At 44.0% G+C, this 25,649-nt stretch overlaps 2 protein-coding genes across 3 annotated transcripts in view; both read right to left on the minus strand.

Annotated features, from left to right (window-relative positions):
* nfxl1 (nuclear transcription factor, X-box binding-like 1) overlaps positions 1-15,204 on the minus strand; it is a 28,067-nt gene extending 12,863 nt beyond the window's left edge. The window contains exons 1-17 of one of the 2 annotated variants that reach the window (XM_084923061.1): positions 15,132-15,204; positions 13,816-13,986; positions 13,541-13,732; positions 13,233-13,342; positions 12,462-12,592; positions 12,012-12,056; positions 10,067-10,200; positions 9,791-9,876; positions 9,640-9,715; positions 9,418-9,515; positions 9,065-9,179; positions 8,842-8,966; positions 8,618-8,740; positions 6,165-6,255; positions 3,314-3,434; positions 2,784-2,940; positions 1,729-1,820 (exon numbers count right to left, since the gene is read on the minus strand). In XM_084923061.1, coding sequence (XP_084779187.1) covers positions 1,729-1,820; positions 2,784-2,940; positions 3,314-3,434; positions 6,165-6,255; positions 8,618-8,740; positions 8,842-8,966; positions 9,065-9,179; positions 9,418-9,515; positions 9,640-9,715; positions 9,791-9,876; positions 10,067-10,200; positions 12,012-12,056; positions 12,462-12,592; positions 13,233-13,342; positions 13,541-13,732; positions 13,816-13,975 — 1,856 coding nt within the window. In that variant the 5' untranslated portion in view covers positions 13,976-13,986; positions 15,132-15,204. The other variant, XM_084923062.1, reaches the window with a different exon arrangement.
* Positions 15,205-15,635: 431 nt separating this feature from the next.
* Positions 15,636-23,243, minus strand: cnga1b (cyclic nucleotide gated channel subunit alpha 1b). The gene is made up of 15 exons (XM_084912665.1): positions 22,556-23,243; positions 21,287-21,415; positions 20,723-20,788; positions 20,543-20,596; positions 20,309-20,437; positions 20,073-20,177; positions 19,843-19,949; positions 19,567-19,741; positions 19,107-19,243; positions 18,842-19,014; positions 18,419-18,544; positions 17,985-18,137; positions 17,665-17,896; positions 17,171-17,346; positions 15,636-17,082 (listed from the first exon to the last, which is right to left on the minus strand). The coding sequence occupies exons 2-15, from the start codon at positions 21,394-21,396 to the stop codon at positions 16,852-16,854; spliced, it is 1,974 nt and encodes a 657-aa protein (XP_084768791.1). The 5' UTR covers positions 21,397-21,415; positions 22,556-23,243; the 3' UTR covers positions 15,636-16,851.
* Between the last annotated feature and the right edge of the window lie 2,406 nt (positions 23,244-25,649).

Raw genomic sequence — 25,649 nt, forward strand, 5'->3', positions numbered from 1 at the left:
TCACCATATATTCTCCAGCTCATTCTATTAAACTCCATATATTCTACTTAATTTCAAACATGTGTCTGTTTTGTTTTTACCAACTTCAATCACTTTTTTAAACGATCCATTTACTTTGGCTCATTACGCGCCGACCTTACGTCACCTCGGTCAGTTCGTGTAAACGCTGTGTGATGGTGAAAACAGCTTTTTCACTTCACTTCTTTCAACTGAATCGACTCCCACCATTCACGGCCGCTTTGTCACATCACATGATCACTTTCTGGCACATTTTTAGAAAACGTGACTGAATCTGTGCGACCCCCGGTTCATTTGTGTTCGCTTTGACTCGACATGCTGACGCAGAGCCGTGGAGGACCGGCTCCAGCACAAGTTTGACTCAACATCGTGCGTGTGTGTGTAGGGGGGATACAGAGGTTCTCACACACCCACACAGATGGCTGATGTTGGTTGTTGACTGCGTCACTGAGCTGCAGGCAGCTGGCAGGCAGAGTGTTTTTTAATCTCAGGTCTAATGATTCGTGACGGGACCAAAGCACCTCAGTGTGTGTGTGGGTGTGATTTCTGCGTGTGTGTTTAGGGGTTCTGGGCACCACATGATGAAAACACTTTAATTATTTAAAAGGCCTCCAGCTCCTCGGTTAAGCTTGGTTCGGCGTCTGCAGGGAGCCCGGCGCGTTACATCATGTTTTACATATTCATTGAAATCTAATTTAAGGAAATGTGAACCACTGTGAGCTCGCCCAGCACAGAAACACTTTGATTTTCTGGTTCTGCACATGTTCAATGTTCTGAAAAGTAAACCGATCCACGTTTGCTTCTTTGGCGATGCTGATCAGAAACATGTGACCACGTTTTCTTCACCGCTCTGCAGCAAATGTTTGCCTTTCATGGACATACGGCTCAATTCTAAAAGGAAAAACACTTTTCTGAGACCAGGTTCATATGTTGGCGGGAAGCATGCACTATGAAGCAGGTTCAACATATCCAGGACATCTTTCTGTTATCTGGGCTCTTTTACTGTGACATGAAGCTGGTTGTCAGCCTAAAAACGAGTATGAATTACAAACTCCATTTAAAAGAGTTAGCATGTGTGAAATAGAGTGAAGTGAATGAAAAGCTGCCGTTAAACAGACTGAAGCACCGGCCATACGTCCCTGGAGACCGGTCAGTAAAGTCCAGCAACCTCCACCAACCAGTCATTCTAACTTTCATTCACAAAGAGATTGACGTTGGGAATATACGCTTTCCCCAAGCGACCGCTGGTTGTCATGGATGCCTGACAGGTCTCTAGGTCTGTGTGATGCTGCTTAGGGTAACATAACCAGTTTAAACTTGTACGACATTAAGATGTTTTCAAACAGTCTGACGAACAGAAAAAAACCCAGGGTAAGATTCCTCCTAACCATCTCTATCCCCTCTGACCCTCTACAATCTCAGGGATCTTCCAGAAATGGTGATGCTATTTTCCATAGATCTGATTGGTCAGTAGGTGCTGATGTCATACCTGTTAACCTCTTATCTAAAGTACGACCTACACTGGAGCAGGATAGGTGTGAACCTCCCCAGGATTAAAGCAGAGTTAACTCAACAACCACTAATCCTGTTTTGTAGGTGTCTGCAGACTGCTCTGTGTTAGAGCTCACGTCTACCTGCTGCTGTGATCAAGAAGAGAGTGAGTGTGTGTGTGTGTGTGTGTGTGTGTGTGTGTGTGTGTGTGTGTCTTACGTCGGTAGGGGGACTTGGCATGGCGGGCAGGGCAGAGCCTTCTTGACAAACGCGGGTTCAGACGGCTGCTCCCACGGTCCGGCTAAGTGAACCTAAACCACATGGAGAAAAAACTTGTTGGTGGAGCAACAGAAACACTTTGTCCTCTGTGTTTTCTCTCTCAGAGGACACGGGACATTTTCTGCTTTATGGAGCTCGTGATGTTGATAAGATGTTTGACAACGGCGCTCGCAAACACACAGAAGTATGCACTCGAGTCCACGGCATCCAGATCTGAATAAAAAGTACTTCAGCATCAGCTGTAAGCACCAAAACTCTGAGAACATCGGCAGATTAAAGACGCACTCAGATTTATCTGTGAATTATATTTCATACTAACAATCTAAATCTGGAAAGTGACTAAACCACGATACATGTGCAGTTTCACACAAAGTGAAACTTCCTGCTAAATCTGACTGTATAAGAAACAGGAAATGGAAGTACTTTCCAGTAAAGCAGTCGTTGTTTTTATTCGTTTAATTCACTTTATTCACTTTTAAAGCGCTGAAATGATTCTGGTGATTGATTCTATTTAACACAAAGAATCTGGAAAAATAAAATATGTGCACAGGAGAAACTTTGACACAGCAGAGCTCGGTCTGCAGCGCACACATGCTCACCCCACAGAGTCCCTCATCCTGTGAAAAACACTGTGTGCAGGTTTTCCTTAACACTCTTTAACCTTTAGAGGCAAATAAATGTTTTTTCTATTTTTAAATGTGAAAACAGTTTCAGGCACACGACGTCCATCTCTCTCAGCGATGCTCGTCACACTTCAGTTCATCACTCCATTTCTAATTAGACACTTTGTCTTCTGGAAGTAACTTTTACATCAACGTTTTGAGAGTTTCAGAGTAAAAGCATCTGAAGTCACAGCTGTTGCCTGCACCTCATGTGTTTGGTGGTTTTGTCAGAGGTCAGCAGGCTGCACATCATTTTCCTCTCTTATCACACAGCCTGGGATCAGCACAGATCCCAGAGAAACAAACACACGAGGACCTGAAGTGGTCCTTTACCTGCTGGGACTTGACCAGCACCACGTCGTGGCAGGGCTGCGGGCAGGTGTGGCTGCAGCTGGGCAGCGGCAGCAGGCAGGGCTGCTTGCAGGGGGGGCAGGTGCCGGGGTGGCAGCGGTGAGCCTCCCGGGTCGGGTGGTGGCAGGACGGAGGACACCTGAGGACAGCAGATGAAACTTTAGTGAGACCTTTCTGATTCCTGCTTTTCTTTTCTGCCCGTACCCAAAGCCAACAGGAGCAGCTCATTACGGGTCAACGATCGGCCTCGTTACAGCAGAGCACGACGAATAAGAGAGTAAAAACAATTAAAACTCAGTTAAAGCATAACCCGCTGTGGCTCTCAGGCATGTTTTAATCAAAGCTCTCAGGAGACGTTGCATAACTGCAGAACTGTTATTTAAGACTGCAGGAAAACAGGAGTGCTGCGCTTTTAACCTCCTCACTGCAGGTTTGCCCTCAGGATCTAAAGCACAGGTGTGTGTGTGTGTGTGTGTGTGTGTGTGTGTGTGTGTGTGTGTGTGTGTGGTTACCTGCAGGCCTCCTTGCAGCGAGGTGGTTTGGTGGTCCTCTCGCGGCCACAGGGGACGACAAGGACCGTCGAGCCGCACGTACACCGGACCTCCACCGACTCTGGACACGGATAACAGCTGCCTGAGTCAGAGAGGGTGACATTAAAGGGCAAATTCACTAATTTTCAGATAAACCGGGGGGAACATGATCATCAGTAACAGAGTTTATCATATCCTACTATTAAAAATCCTCCACTGAGCTGAGCAGACCGCCCACCTGTAAGCCACACATATATAATAATAATAATAATAATAAATTGCATTGATATAGCACTTTTCGAGACCCTCAAAGCACTTTACAATTCCACTATTCATTCACTCTCACATTCACACACTGGTGGGGGCAGCTACAGTTGTAGCCACAGCTGCCCTGGGGCAGACTGAGAGGCGAGGCTGCCATTTTGCGCCATCGGCCCCTCTGGCCAACACCAGTAGGCTGTAGGTGAAGTATCTTGCCCAAGGACACAACGACCAGGACTGTCCGAGCCGGGGCTTGAAGATATATATATCTTCTATCAATCGATGATTACAGAAAGCATTCCCTCATCCGGTTTTGTCTAATATGTTTAGTAACATTACTACAAACAAAGCCACGTTCTTCATGACAAACACATCTCTGAGTCTTTCCTGTTCAGCAATCAGATAAACTGCTGCTGCTCTGTGAGACTTTGGCAGGTCTGCCTGCACGGCGTCAGTCGACACTCACTGCTGTGAAGACTTCCATTAAAATAACACACCGAATGTTTGGCAACAGCTAGGACTGAGTGGGAGACTCGTGTCTCACAGCTTGTGCAGATAAAACCTGAACAGCAGATGCTTTTCCTTCTAAAGGAGTGATGTCCAAACCAGGAGCTCTGCTTATTTTTAGACTGTGGGGCAGGAGAACATCTGTAGTGCCATCGATGGACAAAGTAATGTAGGCTGAACTTAAAGGGGACATCTTCTTGGGCTGCAGCTGGTGGTGCTAGTTTTGTTCTGCACTGGAAGCTCGATGTTTGCTCGGGCTGATGTGAAGAGGTTAGAACTGGTTCATGAGCCGATCACAGAGGCTGCAGAGCAGAACAAAGACAACCAGCTGCAGTCCAAGATTGAGTTCCTCTGCATGATGAGAGACTCAACCAACCAGTTATCTGGTTATCTGTGTCTTCCTGGGAGAGCCCAGACATCCTTCTGCTGTCACCACGTGCAGCTGATGGATACAAACACAGGTCAACCAGAGAAACCATCAGCCTGGAACAGACGCTGATCCCTCACTTCCCCTCTGCTCCTCTCTTCTCTCTTGACTTTTTCAAGATCTCGACACACATGAAGATCGAAACTTGCAACTCCACCCAAACCACGAGCACCACTCAACCCTTTAGCAACCAAGAACCTCGGCCTTAGACTCGGAGGTGCATTCCAGCCGGTTTGACTTTGTGGTAAACTACCCAAGTGCAGGTCAGAGGTCACTGCTTGATGACCTGTGCCCCTACCAAATGAAGGTCCCGAGAGCACCGAACAAAACCGGCTGTCCTGAAATATCCTGAAACCAGGGCAGCCTGGTGGAGTCCTGCAGTCCAGCAAAGAGGCAGCCGATTATGTCGGCCTGTTATTTACTTGTTGCAAAGAAATCAGCAATTAAAATCTCTGCAGAGGAAAAACTTTAATCATTGACTGAAGAAAACATGTCCTCCCCTAACAACACAAACTGGATCCAAATCTGTGGGAAACAATGTTCCCACTGAAGTGATGTTAAAAAGTAAACATAGGGTTGGGTGGTTTTATAGTTTCCATAGTTACACCAGTCACAATATCAAAGTTTACCTCTGCAGGTCAAAATAAACCGAACTGATGCCTCAAAGTTTGCAGCCTCCCAGTGAGCAAACACACACAAACACACACACACACACACACACACACACACACACACACACACACACACACACACACACACACACGGCTCAGTGGCAGCTGTTATCTGTGTGGCAATGCGTTGGCAGTGCTGCAACCTTCTCCCTGCTCCCTCTTGAAAGGTCAGAGCAGCCAATCAGCACGCAGTCACACCAATAAATTGACTTTAATCTATTCAGCCAATCAAGAGGCGGATGGATGAATAAATTATCTGTTATCGCCCAATCAGGGAACAATAGACGCAGGAAGCTGTCTGTTATTCAGACACAGACACACACAGAGCTGAATGTTTGGGAAAAAGTTGACCTCTGTTTCCTGCTGATCGTCATTAATTCCCTTTATCAAAGACTCGAGAGTGTGTGTGTTTTTTCCTGTGCTATCAGCTGGAAGAAATGTCAGCGCGCGCACACACACACACACACACACACACACACACACACACACACACACAGTCTCTTAAGTAGGCCAGAACTTCTCAGTTTGACCTCTCACCTTCATCCAGCTGTGAATCCTTCAACACTTCACAGCCTATCTGACAGACAGGAATGTGATGTGACGTGTGTGTGTGTGTTGAGAAGTTTGAGGTCCGTCCATGTCTGCTCAGAGACTCAAACTTTCTTTACTGCTGGCCCCTAAACGTGTTTGTTTCTGCTGTGAAGTTTAACACAGGTAGTCTGACTGCTGGAGCCTCCGGTGGACACTAGAGGAACTGCAGCTGTTACATCAGCACTGACTTATGCTTCAGTCTCAGCTGAATGTTGGGAAACGTTTGGTCTTTAAAGCAATAAATGCAAATGATCACCTATGAAACTGAGCCTGTTACCAAATGAATGATCATCACTGATCCATTCATTCCAACTGATTTGAATCCCACTGTGATTCTGCACAATGTAATCTATCTAAATGTAATCAGATTACTTACCTTGGTGACAGACTGAGGGACACTTGTGGTTCCGACAGCCCAGGGTTCGGCCGCAGCTTTGGTCGCAGGGGGGACAGTTACCGGGGCAACACTGAAACACAAAGCATCGTGGGAAACAGGTTTATCTCTGAGGCACTTCTTCTTCTACTTCTTTAATACAGGCGACCGCAGCTCGTCCTGCTCTGCTGTTTGGCGCCAAAATCATCAAACATGTGCAACACACGTCATCACATTGTGTTTTTTCACACAGCTATGAGTAACTCTGTTCACACAGGACTAACAGAGGTGGAGGGCGGATGCAGGCTTGTCTGGGTTTTGAACCCTAAAGGTCATCTCACGAGAGAAAGCGCCGGCCCCCGCCACCCTGCAGCCTCCGTCAGGTGATAAGGAGCTTTTATTATGGAAATGGAACTTCCTGTGATTTAATGTATCAAAGGTCGTATGAGCTCCGCCCCCAAATGTTCCAGATTAATAACAGTTATATTAATCAGCCGACTACTTTGTACTTGCTGTCTACACTCTGAGCTCCTCAGAACAGATTTACCTGTTAATAATGAAGCGTGTGGACTCAGTGTTTATTTAATCAGGTTAACGTCACGGCCGCTCCTCTGCAGGGAGCCAGGACTTTAAGAACCGGTCATTTTGAGCTCTGCACATTGAAGAAGCTGCAGGTTTCTGACTCCCTGTGAGTTCAGATGTAACTGGGACTCCCATGTAGCTGGACTGGAGTTTGGCACAATCCATTTTTCCAGCTTTAAAATCCTGTAAATGTCACGTCTCCACTGAGAAAGAGATTTTCACGCTGATGTTATAAACACTCTGCTGGGTCAGACGGAGTAGAGGGGTCTCAGGTGGCAGACACCAGCTGCTGCTAACCATCTTCCACAGCTTCATAAACATCTTTTACTTCTACGAACACGCTGTTGAACTACACAAAGAGCGACTGTGGGCTTTCACAGGGGGGCTCGCTGCTGAGAAGCAAACAGATGAAGTAGATTTATGAGATAAAACGAGGAGTTTGATGGCAAAATGAAAGCTAACGAGATCGTTTTATAAAAGAGCAGGTGCAATAACATTTACAGTGCCAGAATAAAAAGAACCAGAAAAAAGGGAAACTCTGCAGCTGTTTGGGCTTTATTAAGTATTTAAATCCTGTTGGTACCAAACAACAGTTTGAGGCACAGGATGAGACAGCGAACATTAAAATGACTGAAAGCGCCCATTTACATCTGAGCAGGTGGAAACGTCCCCGTTGGCCCCGCGGGTCTGATAGCGGGCGGATTATTAAACCTCATCATGTCACATGTCAGACGTGGCGTCAGACAACCTTTTCCTATCAGTTTAAACTCGGATCAGATGCCATCAGGGTGACATTTACGCCACAAAAACGAGACATCGTTGCCGTCGCGATCAAAGCGAGACACCGGGACGAAAGCGTGGGGTTCCCTCTGCGAGTGAGTCCTTCATTCACTGCTCAGACGTTTCATCAATCCTGCGTTGAGCTCGCCTTCGCTCTCTCCGAGACCTTTAATCTACCAGAGAAGAGGAAGACGGAGGTATGAAGGGTCTTATGTGTGTCATTATGCAACCAGCCGTCACCGCAGCTGATGGAAAATCATTTATTTAACACCGAGAAGATAACAAATCCAGAGGCTCCAGATGTTTCACTGCAGGAACCATCAGAGGATTTGGTGGAACATTAATGTCATCACACTCAGAGTGGAACAAATCTGAGATACTACACACTGAGTGGGCGATCCACACACACCCACACGTCCTCTGGGTCTAACTGTTCCTGCCTGCTGCATCACTTCCTCACCGTTTCTATTCTGATTCCCACCTGTGCAGACTCACAGTTTGTACCCTAGAGGCCATGTGTAGGAGTTTTACTGGTGACGTGATGATTTCTTTGTGCAGTTCTGCTTGTTTTGTGGTATAAATCAAGTGTACCTGCTTTCTTTATAGCCGTGCTGTTTCACTGCTTCATAAAAACTCAAATTCGCTGAGTTCAGTTGATTTGGAGCCAAGATGAAAGCTCCAAGGCTCAGTTTCCCACATACGGATTAAATCCAGGACCACAAACCTTAAAGAAAGTTTTCTTTTATCCTGGGAGTCAATCTAGTCGTGTGTGGGAACCTGCTGAAGGGTTTCTGTAGGTGAACCAGGAGGATTACTAACAGCTGTCTCCGGGGCTCAGTGTGCAGGTGGCTGCAGCTCTCTGTCTCCCTCTGCTGGTTACTGTGCCGGTCTGCTCACCTTCATTTGAATTGTTTCATTCACATTAATGACTAAAATAATCCTGATTATTTTTTCTCCCCATAATCTAGAAGCCCAGACTTCACAAATGTGATGCTAACCAGTGAGAGCTGAAACAGGTGAAGCATTTCCTGCAGCCAGGTGTGAGTTCGTGCAGACTGATAGTTTCTAATGAGAACGTCTTAAGGTGGACTGACCTTCCTCCTGCACTGGTGTCTCTGACAGTTCCTGGTTTTGGGACACTTGGAGTCGCACAGGTATTCTTTATGACACGGCATCTGCTTCCTGTATCGGCCACACCTGCACTCCTTCTCCACCTCCTGCAGAGACACAGAGCGGGGCTCAGCGTGTGTGTGTCTGTGCACATGTGTGTGTCTGTGCACATGTGTGTATGTGTGATCGGTGTGTGTGTGTGAGAGACCTGTCTGCAGGTTTCGCAGCTCCCTCGGTGACACCTCATTGAACAGGTGTGCTTCAAACATGCCAGGCGGCGATCGCATGTGTCGCCGCATGGCTGCACTTCCTCTGTACACGGCAGAGACGACTCTACACACACACACACACACACACACACACACACACACACACACTTAGAAAACAGTAGCATGGAGTGAAAACCTGTGTGTGTTTGCGTGAGCACTCACTGGTCTTTCCACATGGACATGTCCTGCTGATGGAGCGAGGACATGGAGGACAGTCGCCATCACAGCACACCTCCTCACAGGTGTGGTTCCCACAGGAGAGCGGAGCGCCGCACACCTGCGACAGACAGACAGGTGAGTGAGAGGAGGCGGGGCTTCCTGCTCTCAGAATAAAACTAAACACATCAGACGAACCACACGGGGCCGTTTCCACAGCTTTAATGACTCATGTTACACTTTCTGACCCAGCGAGCAAAGACCACACAGAACATCTCGTCTGGAACATCTGCAGATTCTGGCAATAAACAGTCACACAAATCCAGCTGTGCGCTGCTGCTGACACACTGCAAACACACCTGCTGGCAGGTCCAGCGGGGGCTGGCGCAGGGCCTCTCTGCCTTCTCTCTGCCGCACACACACTTCTGAACGCTGACTCTGGGACAGGGCGCGCACTCTGACACACACAGGAGAGAGGGGGCTTTCAGTCGGGCATTTTGGACAGCTCACTCGGGACCGTGTTGAGTCACAGTGAAGCTTCACACATGACTCTGCGTGTGTGTGAGAGACTGTGTGTGTACCTGTGTGACACGGCTGTGAACAGGTGTGCTGCTTGCAGAGCAACAACTTTCCACACGGCTGCTGACACGACCAGGCCTGCAGAGAGAACACACAGTGAGCATGTCACCAACATCCACAGCACGCTGTAAACCTGCAGATTGTGAGGCTCACCTTGTTGCTACAGCGACGGGGGAGGGGCTGAGCTTTGCCACACAGACAAGACACCGACACCATCTTTGGACATGGAGGGCAGGGGCCTGAAACACACACACAGCTTTAAGAACATTTCCACGCTCCCAGCTCAGAGCTGTTTGTGTGATGTGTTTACTGAGGATGCAAAACTGTAAATCTGCTCGTCCTCTGGGGACAAAGCCCAGTTTTTAAGGATCTCCAGGATAACTCCATTTATCCTTTCTGCACTTATTTTGTGTGTGTGTGTGTGGTTACCGGGGTGACAGAGCAGCAGGCAGGTGTGTCCACAGGCAGGTTTGAGCTCCTTCTGACAGATGGAGCCGCACGAGTGAGGAACCAGCCACGGATCAGCTGGAGGATCCTGAAGCTTCCCACAGTAACACGTGTACCTGAACACACCACAAAAAAGCTTTTAAACTCTGAAGTTTACAGCCAACATTTATTTTTTTAATTCAGTGTCTTCAACACACCGACCTGTACCATGTGATGTGTTTAAAACTTTCCACAGTCTGATTAGTGATTATTTACTGAGATCAAAGATTAAAGACAGAAAATCCTCAGCTGGGAAGAACCCAGTCAGCAGAAACACAACAGCTGACTAAAAGAGACACAGGTGAGACATGCTTAAACTTTTAAAGTGACTGAAACTAAACTGAAAACTACAAAAAAACTATATGTAATATAAATTAAGCATTTCTAACAGTAAATACTGAGATTGAAGCACAAACAGCATGAAACTACAGTAAGTGTGGGGTGTGGCTCCCCCTGCTGGAGAGCAGCAGCAGCACATCTGCGTTGTGTGAAGCTGGTCAGCGTTCACATGAGATACAACAAAGTGATGTACATTTGCTCTTTCTCTCCAACCTATACTGCAGCAGGTGGGAAGTTACAGACACTTCATCGTCAGAGCTCACGTCCCAATAACCTCCCACAACTGGAGCTCAGACTCTTAAATGGCCCGTTGTTATAATTAACAACACATTACAAAAAGCTCCAAAAGGCACCAACAGCACGAACAACAGCAGCCACCTGTCAGTCAAAGAGGCCACGCCCCCAACAATAACAACTTCCAGCCTTAATATAGTTTAAACTGAAAAAAGTGAACCAAAACATCTTTGTATCAGAATGTCAACATGTTTATCTGTGCTGTAAAGCTGGAAATGTTAACATGGGCCTGAGTGAACATTAGAGTGTATTTCAGTGCTTCAATGTTCAGCCATGTTATCTGTTAAACAGCTTACTGCTCTCTGTCTGCTTCAAGATCAAAGTTACTCATGGATTTAACTCTAAACTTCGAAACTTTGATTAAACACAGGAAACAAAAAATATCAATAAAATAAAAAAAATCAATAAAAAAAAAAGAGTACAAGTTATAAAATCGTTTACAGAAAGAACTGAAAACTGAATAAAACAGAAAACTGTGGAAAGACAAACCGATACTGAGGATACAGGAACACTAAGCAGCATCACCTCAACGACCGTGTAACACCTCCAGCAGGGACAGAAAGTGTTGAATGAACTTCAGATATTTAAAAGTGTCAAACCTTAAAATCAAAGAATTTAAAAGTCTGTGTTCATATTCTTGGAGCCTGTTAGGAGTCGGTGGAGCAAGCTCTCACTAATACTTTCAATAAAACAACATTTCACATGTATATTGAACACATTTGAGTCAAAATATCAAATATCTGTACTTTAGCCATATTTGCTTCAGCCTGTGGGGATGAAACATGAACTCAAGCACTCACTCTCCACAGGCTCACAACTTTACAGCCAGAAAAGCTGTTCATACCCCTTTATAACAGCTGTACAAGGGAAACAACCAGCAGAAGCTTCATAGAGTGTTCGTGGAGTTCCACAGGGCTCTATTATTGGTCCTCTACTTTTTAAAAAAAACTCACCTCTTTAAATTGTATTAAGGCTTAAAGTTTGCATTATTATTGGTGTGCCTTCTTTTAATGACACAGGCAGCTATAGCTGTTAGGTAACTGGAGTCCATGATTTGAACCTCTGCACTGCGTTTGTGCTGTTTTAATGCAATTATCTGACCACATTATCGCTTAATGTTTGTTTTTAATGCTACTTGATTATGTTACTGTTAAAGTGAATTTGCAGAGTGGATTTAGCACCGAGCGTGGCCTGTGGTAACTCTAAAGGGCGGGTCGATAAAACTGGGCACACAGGATAAAGAAATCAAACGTACCTGTTGGGGGTGGCACTGGGTGGATACTCTGCACGGCACTTTGGGCTGAGGGGAGACAATCAGACACATTAACTGATGATTATTTCCTTACAACCGACCAATCTCAAAGTGAGATTTTTTATTAATTAACAAATGAAACATTAGAAAACACGACTCTATTATACAGACAAGTTTAGCTAGTAAACAGAAACCACAAAGAGGAAAACCAAAAAAAACAACAATCAATTTTAAACACAAATGTAACACAGAACTTTTCTCTGGTTAGACAGCGCTTTATCAGTGTGATTTTATCAGCTTATCAGTAATTAGTTCCATTTAAAACGATGTAATTGTACTGAAGATTCACCCTCATGCCAAATAATATTTAAACCTCGCCCGTGTTTATGGATTTATCACGTTTGGCTATAGTCATAGTGGGACTCTAACGTGTGAAGGGCTTTTGTTCCTCACCAGGGCCACGGGTGCTGCTTCTGACCAAAGTCTTCATCAGTGACTGAGGAGACGAGGAAGACCGAGTCTTTGGCCCACTTCTGGATACAGGGCAGGTGGAAGAGGGAGAAACAGCTGGAGCAGCTCCACACCTGGACGCACACAACCAGATATCAGAGTTCAGTCTAAAGTGGTCTCCCTCTCTGGTCCTTTTAATATTTATAAGATTTTAAAACAAACTGTGTAAAGAGCACATCACATTACAACCAGCCAATCACAGAACCTCACAGGTTTGTAGAAATACTGGAAAAAGTCACTACAGCTGAGATTCGTGGGTAATGTAGTATTATCTACTAGTAGTGGTTGACTAGAGGAGAAGGAAATAAGTGATGAAAGCAAACAGTCTCCAGGGTCAAAAATAGTTCACTAACTTTTACACAGAGGATGTCTGAGAAATTATGAAAGAAACATCTTGAAGTGACCAAAATGACCCCAGACACCTCTCCAAGATATTTACTTGTTCTTTTTCCAACTATTTACTTAAACCTTTTACATAAATACAATCAAAAACTAAAAACTAAAGAGAAAAAAAGCACAAAAACCTGAGAACTGCATGATTACAGTTCTTCTGACTTTCTGTGAGATCTGCTTCTATGAATGTGACAAAGAAAAGGAGAAAATCTGCCTCAAGCTGTCGTTAAATGTTCTTCAGAAACCAGAGAGGTGACGTCAGATCAGTGAAGCTGAATCAACACACAGCAGGAGATCAAAGTGTGTGTAAACGTGTCTCACCGCCTGTGTCCTCTTCACCGAGGCGATGCAGATCAGACAGGTGAGTGCTCCGGACTGAAACAGGTCGCTGACGTACTGACCGGTCCTCTGCAGGCCAGTGGCATCCCCACCTACACACACACACACACACACACACACACACACACACACAGGGAGTGAGCGGGAATACCACAACATCTGCGCAGCTTCATATCAGGCTCACCTTACTGTCTTCAAACATCTGCACACCCGGTAAAAAAAAATCAATTTAACCATTTGACCAGTTGATCTTCACAGTGGTGTTGCCACGGCAATGCCTGGCTGCTCACCTGTCTGGTCGGTGTAGGTGGTGAAGGCGGACGCCAGGATCTTCCCTCTCTTTCCTTCCTTGTGGTCTCCATCATCGATGCTGTTGTCATCTTCATCAGAGGAGGAGGAGCTGAAGTGGCTCTCGACCAATCGCTGAGCAGCAGCCTGGTTGGATTTCCTGATCTCCTCAAACTTGGATTGGACAGCCAAACCTGAGGACCACAGGGAAGAACTAATAAACTCACACCAGCCACACAGCCGATAGGGGGAGTTGGTTCATGGAGTGTTTCATCACCATGCGGAGGTTCAGGTGCAGAGCCCGTCTTCGTCCTGACTCCTCTTCCTGTAGCAGTGCCTGGCCTCTCTCTCTCCTTCTGCAGGGGTCGTGACCTTTCAACCTGAGCCTCCTGACTCCGGCCTCGCCCGCGGCCCTGCTGTCGCCAGGCGGGCTCCATGGCAACTGCCTCTACAGAGAGCAACATATGTGAGAAATGATTGAAAGAAGGATTCACACACACAAGTTTGCTCTACGCAAGTTTACCCACAATGCACCTTCTGAGATTTTCTCAGTACTACAACTCAGCCTCCACCAGGATTTACTCTGAGGGTGCAAATACTGGATGGCTTCATCAAATCCTCAAAAGTTATTTTTTGGACAAACAATGAGCTGGGGCTCAGGTGAGAACTTTTCACCGATCTGACTGACTTTGTATGGATGCAGCAGCATAAGAGTTTCCACACCAATACTCCAAGTGAATGCATTTTATCAAGGATACATCAACAAGCTTAGAAAACGAGTAGAAAATCCAATGAAAACACTGCAGCAGTAAAAACACAGAAGTTCTGAGAGGTCTCTGGTGTAGACATAGAATGAGAGCATTGATATATGTACAATTTTAAACTATTACAGTACTTTTGGCCTTGCATGCATTTAACCAGTTATCACCTCTCTCAGGAACTTTAAGTGTTCAGATTTGAGCCCGATGTCTGCAGATGTTGCCACTCATTCATGTTTATCTGTCTCTGCAGCAGCAGCGTGCCTTTGTTAGTGGATTTAATGCTGCAGAGGTGAATTAGCAGATTTTTGGCTGGACCCTGGTTTGCGCATTAGGGCACGTTTCCACGCAGCAGAGGGGTTTTATACGTGATTCAGAGCTGCCTCAGCCTCACCGGAGGCTCTGCGCAGCCTCAGCTTGCTCTCCTCAGGTGCTCACAGCTGCCTGACACCTTTACCTGACACCTGGCTGGGTCTTCAGCGGTTACCTGACTACCCCAGCTGTCCCGCTGAGTCACAGCGACACGAAGCCGGACTGTGTCCTTCTCCGCCCGTGTACCTGACCGCTGCACCTGAGCACGTACACAGCAACACGTTTACACCGCGCGCGCTCACGTTAAAGGCCAAATTCACTTCATAAGTGCTGCTAGCCGGCTAGCTGCAGCAACCCAACTGCCATTCAAACTCCAAGAAAAACCAGGCGGAAACAAGCGTCACTTCCGGTAAACAACATTCACCAAACTCTAATTATCCACAGAAGCTTCTGGAATGTTAATATTTAACTCCAAAGACAATCAGAAAACCTCATTTAATGAGCAGTTATGAGCTAAACACACCTCAACACTCAGCACAGTGGAGCCAGGTGCCTGATTGTCATGCGTAGTGCAACGCGGTGCATGCCGGTTCTTGTAGTTCTCACAACCAAACGACGTCTGTTTAGCGATTTATCCAGGAGTAAAACTACATATCCCACAACCTCACACACACGCACACGTGTACGCAAACGCACACACATACGTGTCACTGCACAGCTTCAACTTTAGTTACTTTTTGTTTTTTGGTTGTTAATTTATTTCGATCATGTAAACAATATAAAAAGCTCATTTAGAGCTAAGGTCTTAGATCAATAATACAAAAAATGTGATTAAAAAAAAAAACTCCCCGTGCTCTGCGGTAGTATTAACATTTCCTACGGCACATTTACCTACATCAGTTACCATCTGACCTCATCAACATTTCTATGTACTTTTAATCAACAATAATAATAATAGTAATGAGGAGAAGAAGAAGAATGCACTGGAAATGAAACAAGCCATTCTGATTTTTTCTTATAAAATATCTTTATTTCAGCATTTTGTTCCAGATTCAACATAATTATCATTCATATTTTTTGCATAGTTTAAAAAGCACAAGTCGCAGCATAAAAAAGGTTATTCAGGTGTGCAGCAGCTAACCACAGACTGTATATGTAAAGATGGATGCAGCTCCCCAGTATGAAAAATGATGCAACGCTTAAGTGTTAAACCTGCATTCTTTCTAATAGCCAGCAGGGGGCAACTCCTATAGTCTGATTGTGTGGCGCCTACTTCCCACTCTGACCTGAGTAAACATGCTCCCAGTGTGTTTATGGGGGGAGCTGATACTTTGAAGTCTTAATGAATAAAAAATATTTATTTAGTAAATGATAGTACTTATTACAGTCAGAAAGGATTATAGTATGCTGTGGTAGACAACAGCAAAGTCTGAGGCTTCACAAACCAATATGTATTACCATTTTTGTTATGTACACATTTAATAATGTTTGGTTTTTCCCTGGGACAAACTGGGCTGATCTTCAAATCATCTGTACCCCACCCCAAATTCACCTTAAAGCTTTAAATCCCTTTCCCATGTGATAGCCACTGCTTTAGTTGAACTGTAAATGACAAAATATTAGGTGCAATTTAAATCCCATGGCTGTTTTTAAATCATCTCTTAAAAAATGTTTTTGTAATTACAAAATTGAACATTGCAGTTCTTTCAAGGGTCACTGGGAGGCCCCACGTCGCACTTTAGGAGTCACTGCTGCAAAGCAAAAGCTTGAACTATGAACAACCTCTGTAACATCCAGAAAAGTTACTGCTCATTATTTATATACATTACAGTTACAATGTTTTACAACTTAAACATGGAAACAGTACTACATAGTGTCACATTAGTTTCTTTTGAGGCCTAGTTGTCCTTCTTGTGCTCTCTGAGTGTAATCTGGAGTCAGCTCCCCTCCTCAGTTTACTTCCAGTTGTAAGTGCTGACATCACAAATCCAGCTGGTGGTCGATACTTTACGAAGAGAAGTTTATCTCTAGAAGATGTTATGTGAAGTGATGTTATATAATTCTGAATGCAAGAAACAGATTTTGTCCTCTTTTTTCCAATTTGTCTTCAAAACTTTAACAGAAACTCCTCCAACTTTCCACCTGAGGTTCAAACATCTTGATCTCCACCCATTGAGATGACTCAAGCTCTAAAATCGAACACTCCAGTCCTCTTCTTTGTTGTCTTCTCCTTACTTCTCCTCTTATTTGGTTGCCTCTATCTCAGGTGTTGGGGGTGGAGCTTCACCTGACGGATCAGCTTGTGGGGGCACCAACTTCTTCTCCAGCCGGGTGACTCTGTGTTTGAGCTTGCTGTGAGTGGCTTCGTGCTCGGCCAGCAGCCGGGCGTAACGGGTCTGCAGGGAGTCCAGGGTGCTCGTCATCCGGTCCACCTTCTCCTCGATCTCTTTGGGGTCTGGGCCCTGCGCTGCCACCTGGAGGACAGAGTTAGTTTTAATAAAGTTTTTATTTCTGTAGACTAGATGTTTGCTAATGTTTCTAAATGAGATAGTGTGACTGTACCTCGAGGTCCAGCAGCCCATCCTTCATTAGAATCTGCCTTCCTTTCTCCTCAAGCAGAGCTTTAGCATCAGGATATTCTGTCAGGGCTTCCATCAGGTCGTCTTTGGAAAGACAGAACAGGTCGGAGTAACCGATGCTTCTGATATTAGCTGTCCTCCTGTTTCCTGCCTTACTGCCTGTTGGAGAAGAAGCGAGACTGATTAGGTAACAGAAGCAGTCAGAAGGTAATAGCGCCCAATCCATCAATAACATTATATGGCATTTTAATTTTTTCCAGTTTTCTGCAGAAACAAACATACTTTTATTAAATATTAAACCAGCTTTGGCTCAATAGCAAAATCCATTCTAAAGTTTTGTACATATTTGGGAAAATCTTTTTAAACAGTTCGTCCAAAGGTTTTGGTTTTCTAGCATTAGCACATTATCATTCTAGCATTAGTTACTGCCATTGTGACCGAAAGGATTAGCTTGCTAATAAAGTCACTAAGGCTTACCTTTGATAGCAAGAATGCTGATCTCGCCAAAGTAGCTTCCATCGCTGAGAACAACAAACTGCTTGAGACCGTCGTCAGAAACGACAGCTAGTTTTCCCTCCTTGATGATGTACATCTCTCTGCCAATATCACCCTTCTTACAGATGTAGTCTCCAGGACTGTAGACCTGAGGCTGTAGTTTTAGCACCAGTTCCACCAACAGACCAGCCTCGCAATCCGCAAAGATACGGACCTGCCACACCACACAGGAGAAGACCTCATGCTTAGACTTTTTACATTTCTGTTGTATTTATGAGGGGTGCTTAGGAGTGTGTAAAGACCTTCTTCAGTGTGTCCAGGTGGACGTTGATGGCGATCTCAGCTCTCAGTTTGTCAGGGAGGTATTTCAACACTTCCCTCTCATCTACTGCTTTCTTATTGGTCCACAGGAAGTCAAACCACTTGATCACTCGCTTCTCCAGGTCTTTTGTTACCTGGGTTGGAAACAGAAGTATGGGGGAAGGGTTCAAGCAGTGCTTTGATGGACTACATTACTGGTGTACTGATCATCAGGTGCATTGATACAGTATCTGTTTTCTGGTAAGTAAGAGTCATTTTTGTCATTAAAAAAAGACAAAAAAGCGAAGCAGGTGTTATGTACAAGCTGAAGCAACATAAATGGGATTTTCCAATTAGATTTATGTAAAAAAATATTTTATTTCAGATGCAAATACTATTAAAGGATCATTATGATAAAAATCACAGACTAACTGACCTTTCGGAAACTCATGTACTGTTTGATGGCATCAATGCGAGCCTGAAAGTCAGCTCTGGCAGCATTCATGTTGGTGATCATGGAGCCAACGTTACCGACAATGGTAGCAAAAATCAACACCCCCACCTGTAGAAAAGCATAGGATATCCATAAACATCTATTCATTGTTGTTTTATATAGTATTAAATAAATAATATGAAAGCAGCCAAACGCAGATTTTTCTATTTTATAATCTCTGTATTGTATCAGTAAAGAAATATTGTCAAATTATGCCTAACATCTTACCATCTGTCTGTTTAAGCTTTCAAAACCAACCAAACCTCTTGAGGTAAATCCCCCACAACGCGTCTACTCTCAGGCTTGGGTTTTTTTAGCCACATGCTACACAGTCATATACTAAAGCTAAAGTTAGGCCAGACCCACCAGAAAGTCTGTGACGACGAAGAAGTACTCAGAGTTCTCTACAGGTGGTGGTGTTTCTCCAATGGTGGTGAGTGTTAACGTGGACCAGTACATACTGTAGGCATACTTCCTCACCAGACGACCAAACTCTGGATCGGTCGGGTCAGGATACACAAACCTGTCAGAACCGAAACCTGAAAGGACAGGACAGATTAATATGTTACAGCCTTTATCGGGGCTTCCTCAGGGGTTAAATCCAGATAAGGAATGAATCCAACAACCCCACCGATGGCTTTGGAAAAAGAGTAGTAAAGACAGGCATTCCAGTGGATGATGATGAGGATGTACATGACGAGGTTGGAGATACGCAGAGCGTTGGGGTAGTTTGTCCTGGTTTCTGTGCGCTGGAAGAACTCCATCATCCTGAAATGATAGGAGGTTACTCTTGTCACTGCTGAGAAATTATTAGTTATGTTTGCAGAATAGCATTTGTGAGGGTTAGACAGTCCAATACCTCTGTGACATTATGTGTGGATATTCAGTATCCTTAGAAAATCAGTCTTATTAATTTCATCATCAAATCTCTGACTTTTAGGAAAAGGAAAAGATTCATATTTGTACCTTTGAGTTAAACATCACAACAACTTTTAGTTAAACTGTAAAGAAATGTTCATAAATTCATGGAATTCAAAAATATGTTCCTACTTAGTCCAAAGACTGGTTAGCAGTGATTAACCCTTGTTTACCTGTTAAACCTGAAGAGTTTGTTGAGGCGGATCTCGGGGTAGGTGACACCAACGGCAAAGTAGAACACGTCAGTGGGAATCATGGACACCAGGTCCAGTTTGAACTGAAAGCTTTTCATGTACCGTTCACGTAACTTCAGCTCGTCCTTCACCAGCAAACCCTGCTCCAGGTAACCTGCAATCACATAAACAAGCATTCAAAATTTGTACATGTTTGTACCATTATATTTGTGTGCTTACATTAACGTCTACAACAATCTGTGTGTGTCTTCAGACCGGTCCTAGTTCTGAAGACCATGTCACCAAGGTAGACGAGATCTGCCAACAAGTCCAGGAGGAACCAAAAGATCAAGTAGTCAGTCTGCAACTCCTCGAAACATGCCCTGAAATGGACATGCATGTCATTCAGCACAGTAGTTACTTAAGTAACCAAGCTCTCTGGCATTGTTGGCTTTTATTTTCATGGCACTGGGAACTTATTGTTGACATTAAGCTGTCCATGTTACCTGGCTATAATCAGGGTCCAGTTGTACATGACAGGGATAGTGATCACACCCAGCCAGTAGTAGTACATGTTTCCTGCAGGATCAATCACTGTGATCTCCTTGGGGCTGCAAACACATAACCAATTATAATTTGTATTTGCAGCACATGTGTACTTCAGCATTACACATGGCATTCATAAAATCAGTTTTTCAAGACAGAGCCAGTGTTTCTGTTTAAGAAGATAAACTAAACATACGGGGCCTCCTTTTCTTTCTCCTTCTCCTTTTCTTTCTCCTTCTCCTTTTCTTTCTCCTTCTCCTTTTCTTTTTCTTCTTTCTCTTTCTGCTTTTTCTCCTTCTTCTCTTTTTTCTCCTTTTTTTCTTTCCTACGAGAGATAATTACAAATAAGCAGTTTTCAGTGTTCATTAAAGTTGAAATATATTGAGATTTATGTGAAAATCTATATATCTGGATATGGACTCAAATTTACTCCTTTTTCTCTTTCTTTTCTTTCTTCTCCTTCTTCTTTTTCTTCTTCTCCTCCCTGCAGGAAAGCAGGATACATACATGTAATTGTAAAACTACACGTCTAGTTTTAAGTGAAGAGATAAGTTTATATATGCAAATACATTTTACATGTAAGTGTATTTAGTCTGTGTGTGTGTCTTACTCTTCTTCATTGTTGTTGCTGTTATTGACATTGAAGAGAAACCCCGGTCCAGCTTTTTGGGTGGCTCTGAAACAAAGAAAACAATCCGTTAACCTTCCCATCAATAACCCTGAACAGTTGCCACTAACTGGTGTCATTCTTCAAGAAATTATGAAACTTTAACTTTAGACACTACAGCAACTGCTAATGGCCTCTGAATCACGATAAAGGTCCATTAGGGTCTCTTCACGAGGCCCATGGGCGCTAAAATCCTCTAAGATTCCAGAGCCTGTTGGAAAATTTGCCTGTGAATACATTTTTGGTCCAAATGTCTTTCAGGTTACTATTTCTTGTTTGTTTGGATATAACTCTGGTAGGCCATTGGCTGGTACCCAAGCCCGATAAGTCCATGAACCTGCTGTCCTATGGCCTACAAAGATTTAGCAAGAGGCCCTGAATCATTTTAAACCCATTCGAAAACCTCTTCGAGGACCCACTGAGCTACACTTGAACTACACTTCCCACAGGTAGCTCACAATCATCACTTTCATTACAGTTTTTGAGTCGTATTTGTATGGTACTCACCTGTCCTGCGCACTGACTTCACCTGGCTCCTCGTCCATATCTTGTAGAACTATGGAGGGTGGAGTTAATCTGGAGACTTGGTGTGGGAGTAACGGTACTACCTTGGCCATGGAGATGTTTTTCTTTTGGCTATTTTTTGTCCAGAAAGGGAGAAAAAATGAATTTTGGTGAAACCTTTGCAACACAGAATGTCATACAGTCAGGAAATATCCACAGTGAGTTTAGCATGATGGCATTTTATTTGAACACTTTGCCCCTTGGATGTGTCCAACCGGGTACCAAGATGTCATAAAATACTGTCTTTATGCAACATCATTACAATTTTGCTTTTCCAGCTGTTCAGTGCTGATGTTAAAAATCTTCCTGGGCTTAAAGAAATACATGCCTTGCAAAAATTTTAGACCTGACATTAACGTGGTCATCGGTACCCGAACTGATTAGCCTCTGGCATCCCTCTGTGATCCACATCTAGTAGGCCAGCTGTACCATTTTTGCAGCACAAAGTTAGTTGTCTGACAACATTTCTTTGACCCATAATGGTATTATGGTATTGTGTATTTAAAGAACACAAAATTGTCTTATTTTAGCTTATTAAACATTCTTTTTGTGAATAATTACTAACAGTTAGAGCTTTACAAAGACTATGAGACTAAAGGAGAACCGGATGGAAAGGATGCTTTTTTTTAGAAAGACATTTCATTACCAGGTGTTGTTTGGCCCTAACTGGTCGGACCACATAGGATCCAAAGCTGGCAGCTCAATGGCATTTTTGAGGCAGTGCCAACACTTTTATGAGCCATATTTTGCAATATAAGGGTAAGACAGATTTTGTTGTTGACACCTTATCATCTAAGTAGGCCATGTGTGGCTAACTAGGAGCCAAACTGGCTGCTTTATGGACCTGAACCCGGGAACATAAATTGTTTTTATTAGAGATTATTACCGGTTCTTTCTTAAGAACTGATTAGTAACGTTTCATGAAGATTCAGGTAAATAAAGACCCTTTGGTAACACGCAATCTTCAGGTTTTTGTGCTGTAGTGTGGGGTCACCAAGAGTTTAAACAAAAGCAACAGGTAAAATAAGAGCACACACACGTGAATATACAACATATCCACTATCAACATTAGACCAAATAAACCTACATTGTTCCCTCACATTTCCATATTTATTGTTATCAATTCTATTGAGCAAAAACGTGTATGATATTTAAAAAATGTCTTGCATAATGTGCGGCCTTCTACCCTCAGTCCATTATCTCCTTACTCACCAGCTGATAATCCAACACCCGTGGTTATGTGGCCTAGATCCACCAGCAGCCCATCAAACTCATCTCCATGGAAACAGAGGAGCAACCTCCCATAAACGCACTCCTGTGGAAGCTGGGACCCTTTAAATCCTCACTGGTTTAGAGTCTAGAGGGAAAAAAGGAGAAAAGGGACCGAGGGATGGAAGGAGTGAAGGACTGGAGCGTTCGGAGGGTCCAGCAGACGAGTCTCCTCAGTCACCCTGACCAGGATAAAGAGATTAGAGGAGGGATGATACTGTGTGTCTTACGTACGCCTGCACTCAGAGGTGGGGAATGAAACTACTACCATGTGGTTACACATGAAAATATACAACTCTACCTCGACAAGTTTAATATTTGTTTCATTGTTGAGCAAAGACGTAAAACAGCATGTAAAAGTGAATGTGATGTAAATGAGGAGTTCAAGTTAGAAAAACAGGAAGCTAGGAAAGAAGGAGAAGAAGTGAAATGTGTCAAAGAAGGAGGAGTTAATCAATGAAGCGATTAGAAAGGAAAGAAATGGCTAAATGAGAAACAGAAGAATGTATAACAGCATTACAGGAAGGAGGAGGAAATAAAGAGAAGGATGGAAATATGGTGGAGGAGAAGGGGGACAGAAAGAGTCTGAGGAGTGGTGTGAAAGTAGTGATTGTGAGATGGGAGGAAAGACACAGTGAAAGTGAGGAAGAGCAGATTAGAAAGAGCCGTGCTGGTTTTCCTCTGATCCTCCTGAGTCAGCAGTGTAGCCTTAATAACACACAGCAGCCTTTAACAGGCAGCTCTGATTGGCTTATTGGGAATTAGTCCGTGTGTGTGTGTGTGTGTTTGCAGCACTGTTACCTTTACTGTCACCAAACAAAGACTATAATTCATGTGTGACTGAAGTACCATCGGCTCTGCAGGGCTGAATCTTCATCCATTTATATTTCACTAGGAAAATGAACATATGTGTGATATAATCTCCACCACAGTCTTCAGTAACAGGCTTCTTGAAGCTTTTCTTTGGATGTTGGCAGCCTTTCTTTATCATGATGATCCCACACTGTTGAGTGGAGGCCAATCCTTGAATGATAGTGTTTTCTATCCATGCTTTCACTGCATTGGCGGTGCGTTTGGGATCACTGCTGAAAAACGAAGCTGTTGCCAAGCAGGCTCTTTCCAGATGGTATTAGATGGAGGATCGTGGGATATCTCAGCCTCTTCTCCCCGATTCCCTTCCTTAAGAACAGCTTCTTCTTCCTCTGAGACCATTTCTGACGGGCCTCAGTGAGCACCTCTGCACTTATAGGCAGTTATTTTAATTCCACTTTAACCCCTTATGCACCAGTCCCCTTAGATTCATTGAAGTGTAGTACACTTTGACGTTGAAGGAAATATTTGGAGTCTTCCTGCTGTTCCAAAAGTGGCGACAATCCAGAAACACATGGCTGCAGATGCAGTTTTTCCTTTAAAACTGGGATTTATCGCCCTGCGCTCATGATCCTAAAGCTCCTGTTTAATTTGCAATTACATTTGAAAAAGGGAAACCTGGACCTGGTATTACCTGCTCTGTCATTTCAACAGAGAGTTTATGGCTATTGCTATTTTCCAAACTTTGTCCCTTGTGGGGCTTTTACATTCACACACATGTTCGGAGTGATGAGCTGTGTGGATCCTGTGTCTGTGACTCCCCTCTCATCTGCTGCCCTCTGCTGGATGCTTCTGTAACTGCTCTACTTTGAACCAATCAGTGATTTGTGATCAGTGAGTAAAGCAGCTGAGAATTCAGCTCTGATGCTGTGACAGGATGAAACCACTGCAACAAGTCCTCTTTGATGTTCCACGATCAGCTGGATGTGATGTTACTGCAAAGGTGAAGCACAGCAGCCCAGTATTCAAGTGTCAGTCCACGAAAAGACACAGATCCACTGCCCTGCAGACCTTTTATAGATTTTTGAAAGTTTAACCTGACATTTAAACTGTTTTTAACAACAACCCCACAGTTACTGATTTATTCTGTTTTACATTATCTGACATTTCTGATTAGTGCTGATGTGCATGAAGTGAACTTCTTCCACTGTTTTGGCTGCCATTCAGTAAATATGTACACCAGTCCCTCACACTGTTGCACAGGTCCCATCAGTAATGATGACAAAGGATGCTGTCGGTGTGTGTGATGCTTTCATGTGTGTGTGATTTCACTGTGATGAAGCCAGTTTATTGTGGCTATTTCACGCTGAGCTGTGATATTGGGCTGTCAGAAATACTCGCACCATTAGAAAAACACAAAACCACTGAGCTATGGTGGCAAGAAAAGAGGAAGAAGAGGCTTTTTTCCCCTGATTTAGTGGTTTTCTCAAGCTTTTAAAAAATATTTTTAAATCCTGTTGAATGATTTTGACCTATTTTCTGCTGTTTTTTGGATACAAAATAAAAATCGTATATTTGAATGTCTGTTTGGACGAAATGTCCCCAAGCATGAATAAAAGACTTCAGAATTTATTTTTCACTTCTGAGAGAAACTTTCTAACATTTCTGTTTCAAGTCATCTTTTTGTAAAACTCTTTATAAACTTACCTAAAACGTATTGAACAAAACTGCGATCTCAGCCAGACGAAGAGTTCAGTAGAACCACGTTATTCCTAAAATAAGTAATATCAGTCGTATTACCGCGGCTCTAATTCTCCGTCCTTCCATTAACAGTCTTTAATCTTCAGTTTCTTAAATGAGTCACGTGGTACGACCAACTCGCGAGGCCGTTGACGTAGCTAAATTCGTCATCAACACAAACTTCCACGCGCGCTCCGAAGCCTCACAGCCCCGCGGAAGGATACACTATCCATCGACTTCAGCGGAGCATCCTCGTGCTGAGCCGCAGGTAAGTTCAGCGCCCCCGGTCCCCCCCCCCCCCTCGGTCACATACACACGTCAGACTCAGCTCAGGCGGGAAACGTGTTCTTTTATTTCTCTGGTGGAAGAAAAAAAAAAACCTGTCGCGTTAAATAGTGCCGCGTTTGTAAGGAAAAAGCGCTCCGGGGGGAGAAAATTGTCATGCTAACATACTTGTGGGGACCAACAGTCACTAACGGGGACAACG

Source organism: Perissodus microlepis, chromosome 3 (assembly GCF_051167445.1).
Source record: "Perissodus microlepis isolate ML-2025 ecotype Zambia chromosome 3, ASM5116744v1, whole genome shotgun sequence".
NCBI classification, from domain to species: domain Eukaryota; kingdom Metazoa; phylum Chordata; class Actinopteri; order Cichliformes; family Cichlidae; genus Perissodus; species Perissodus microlepis.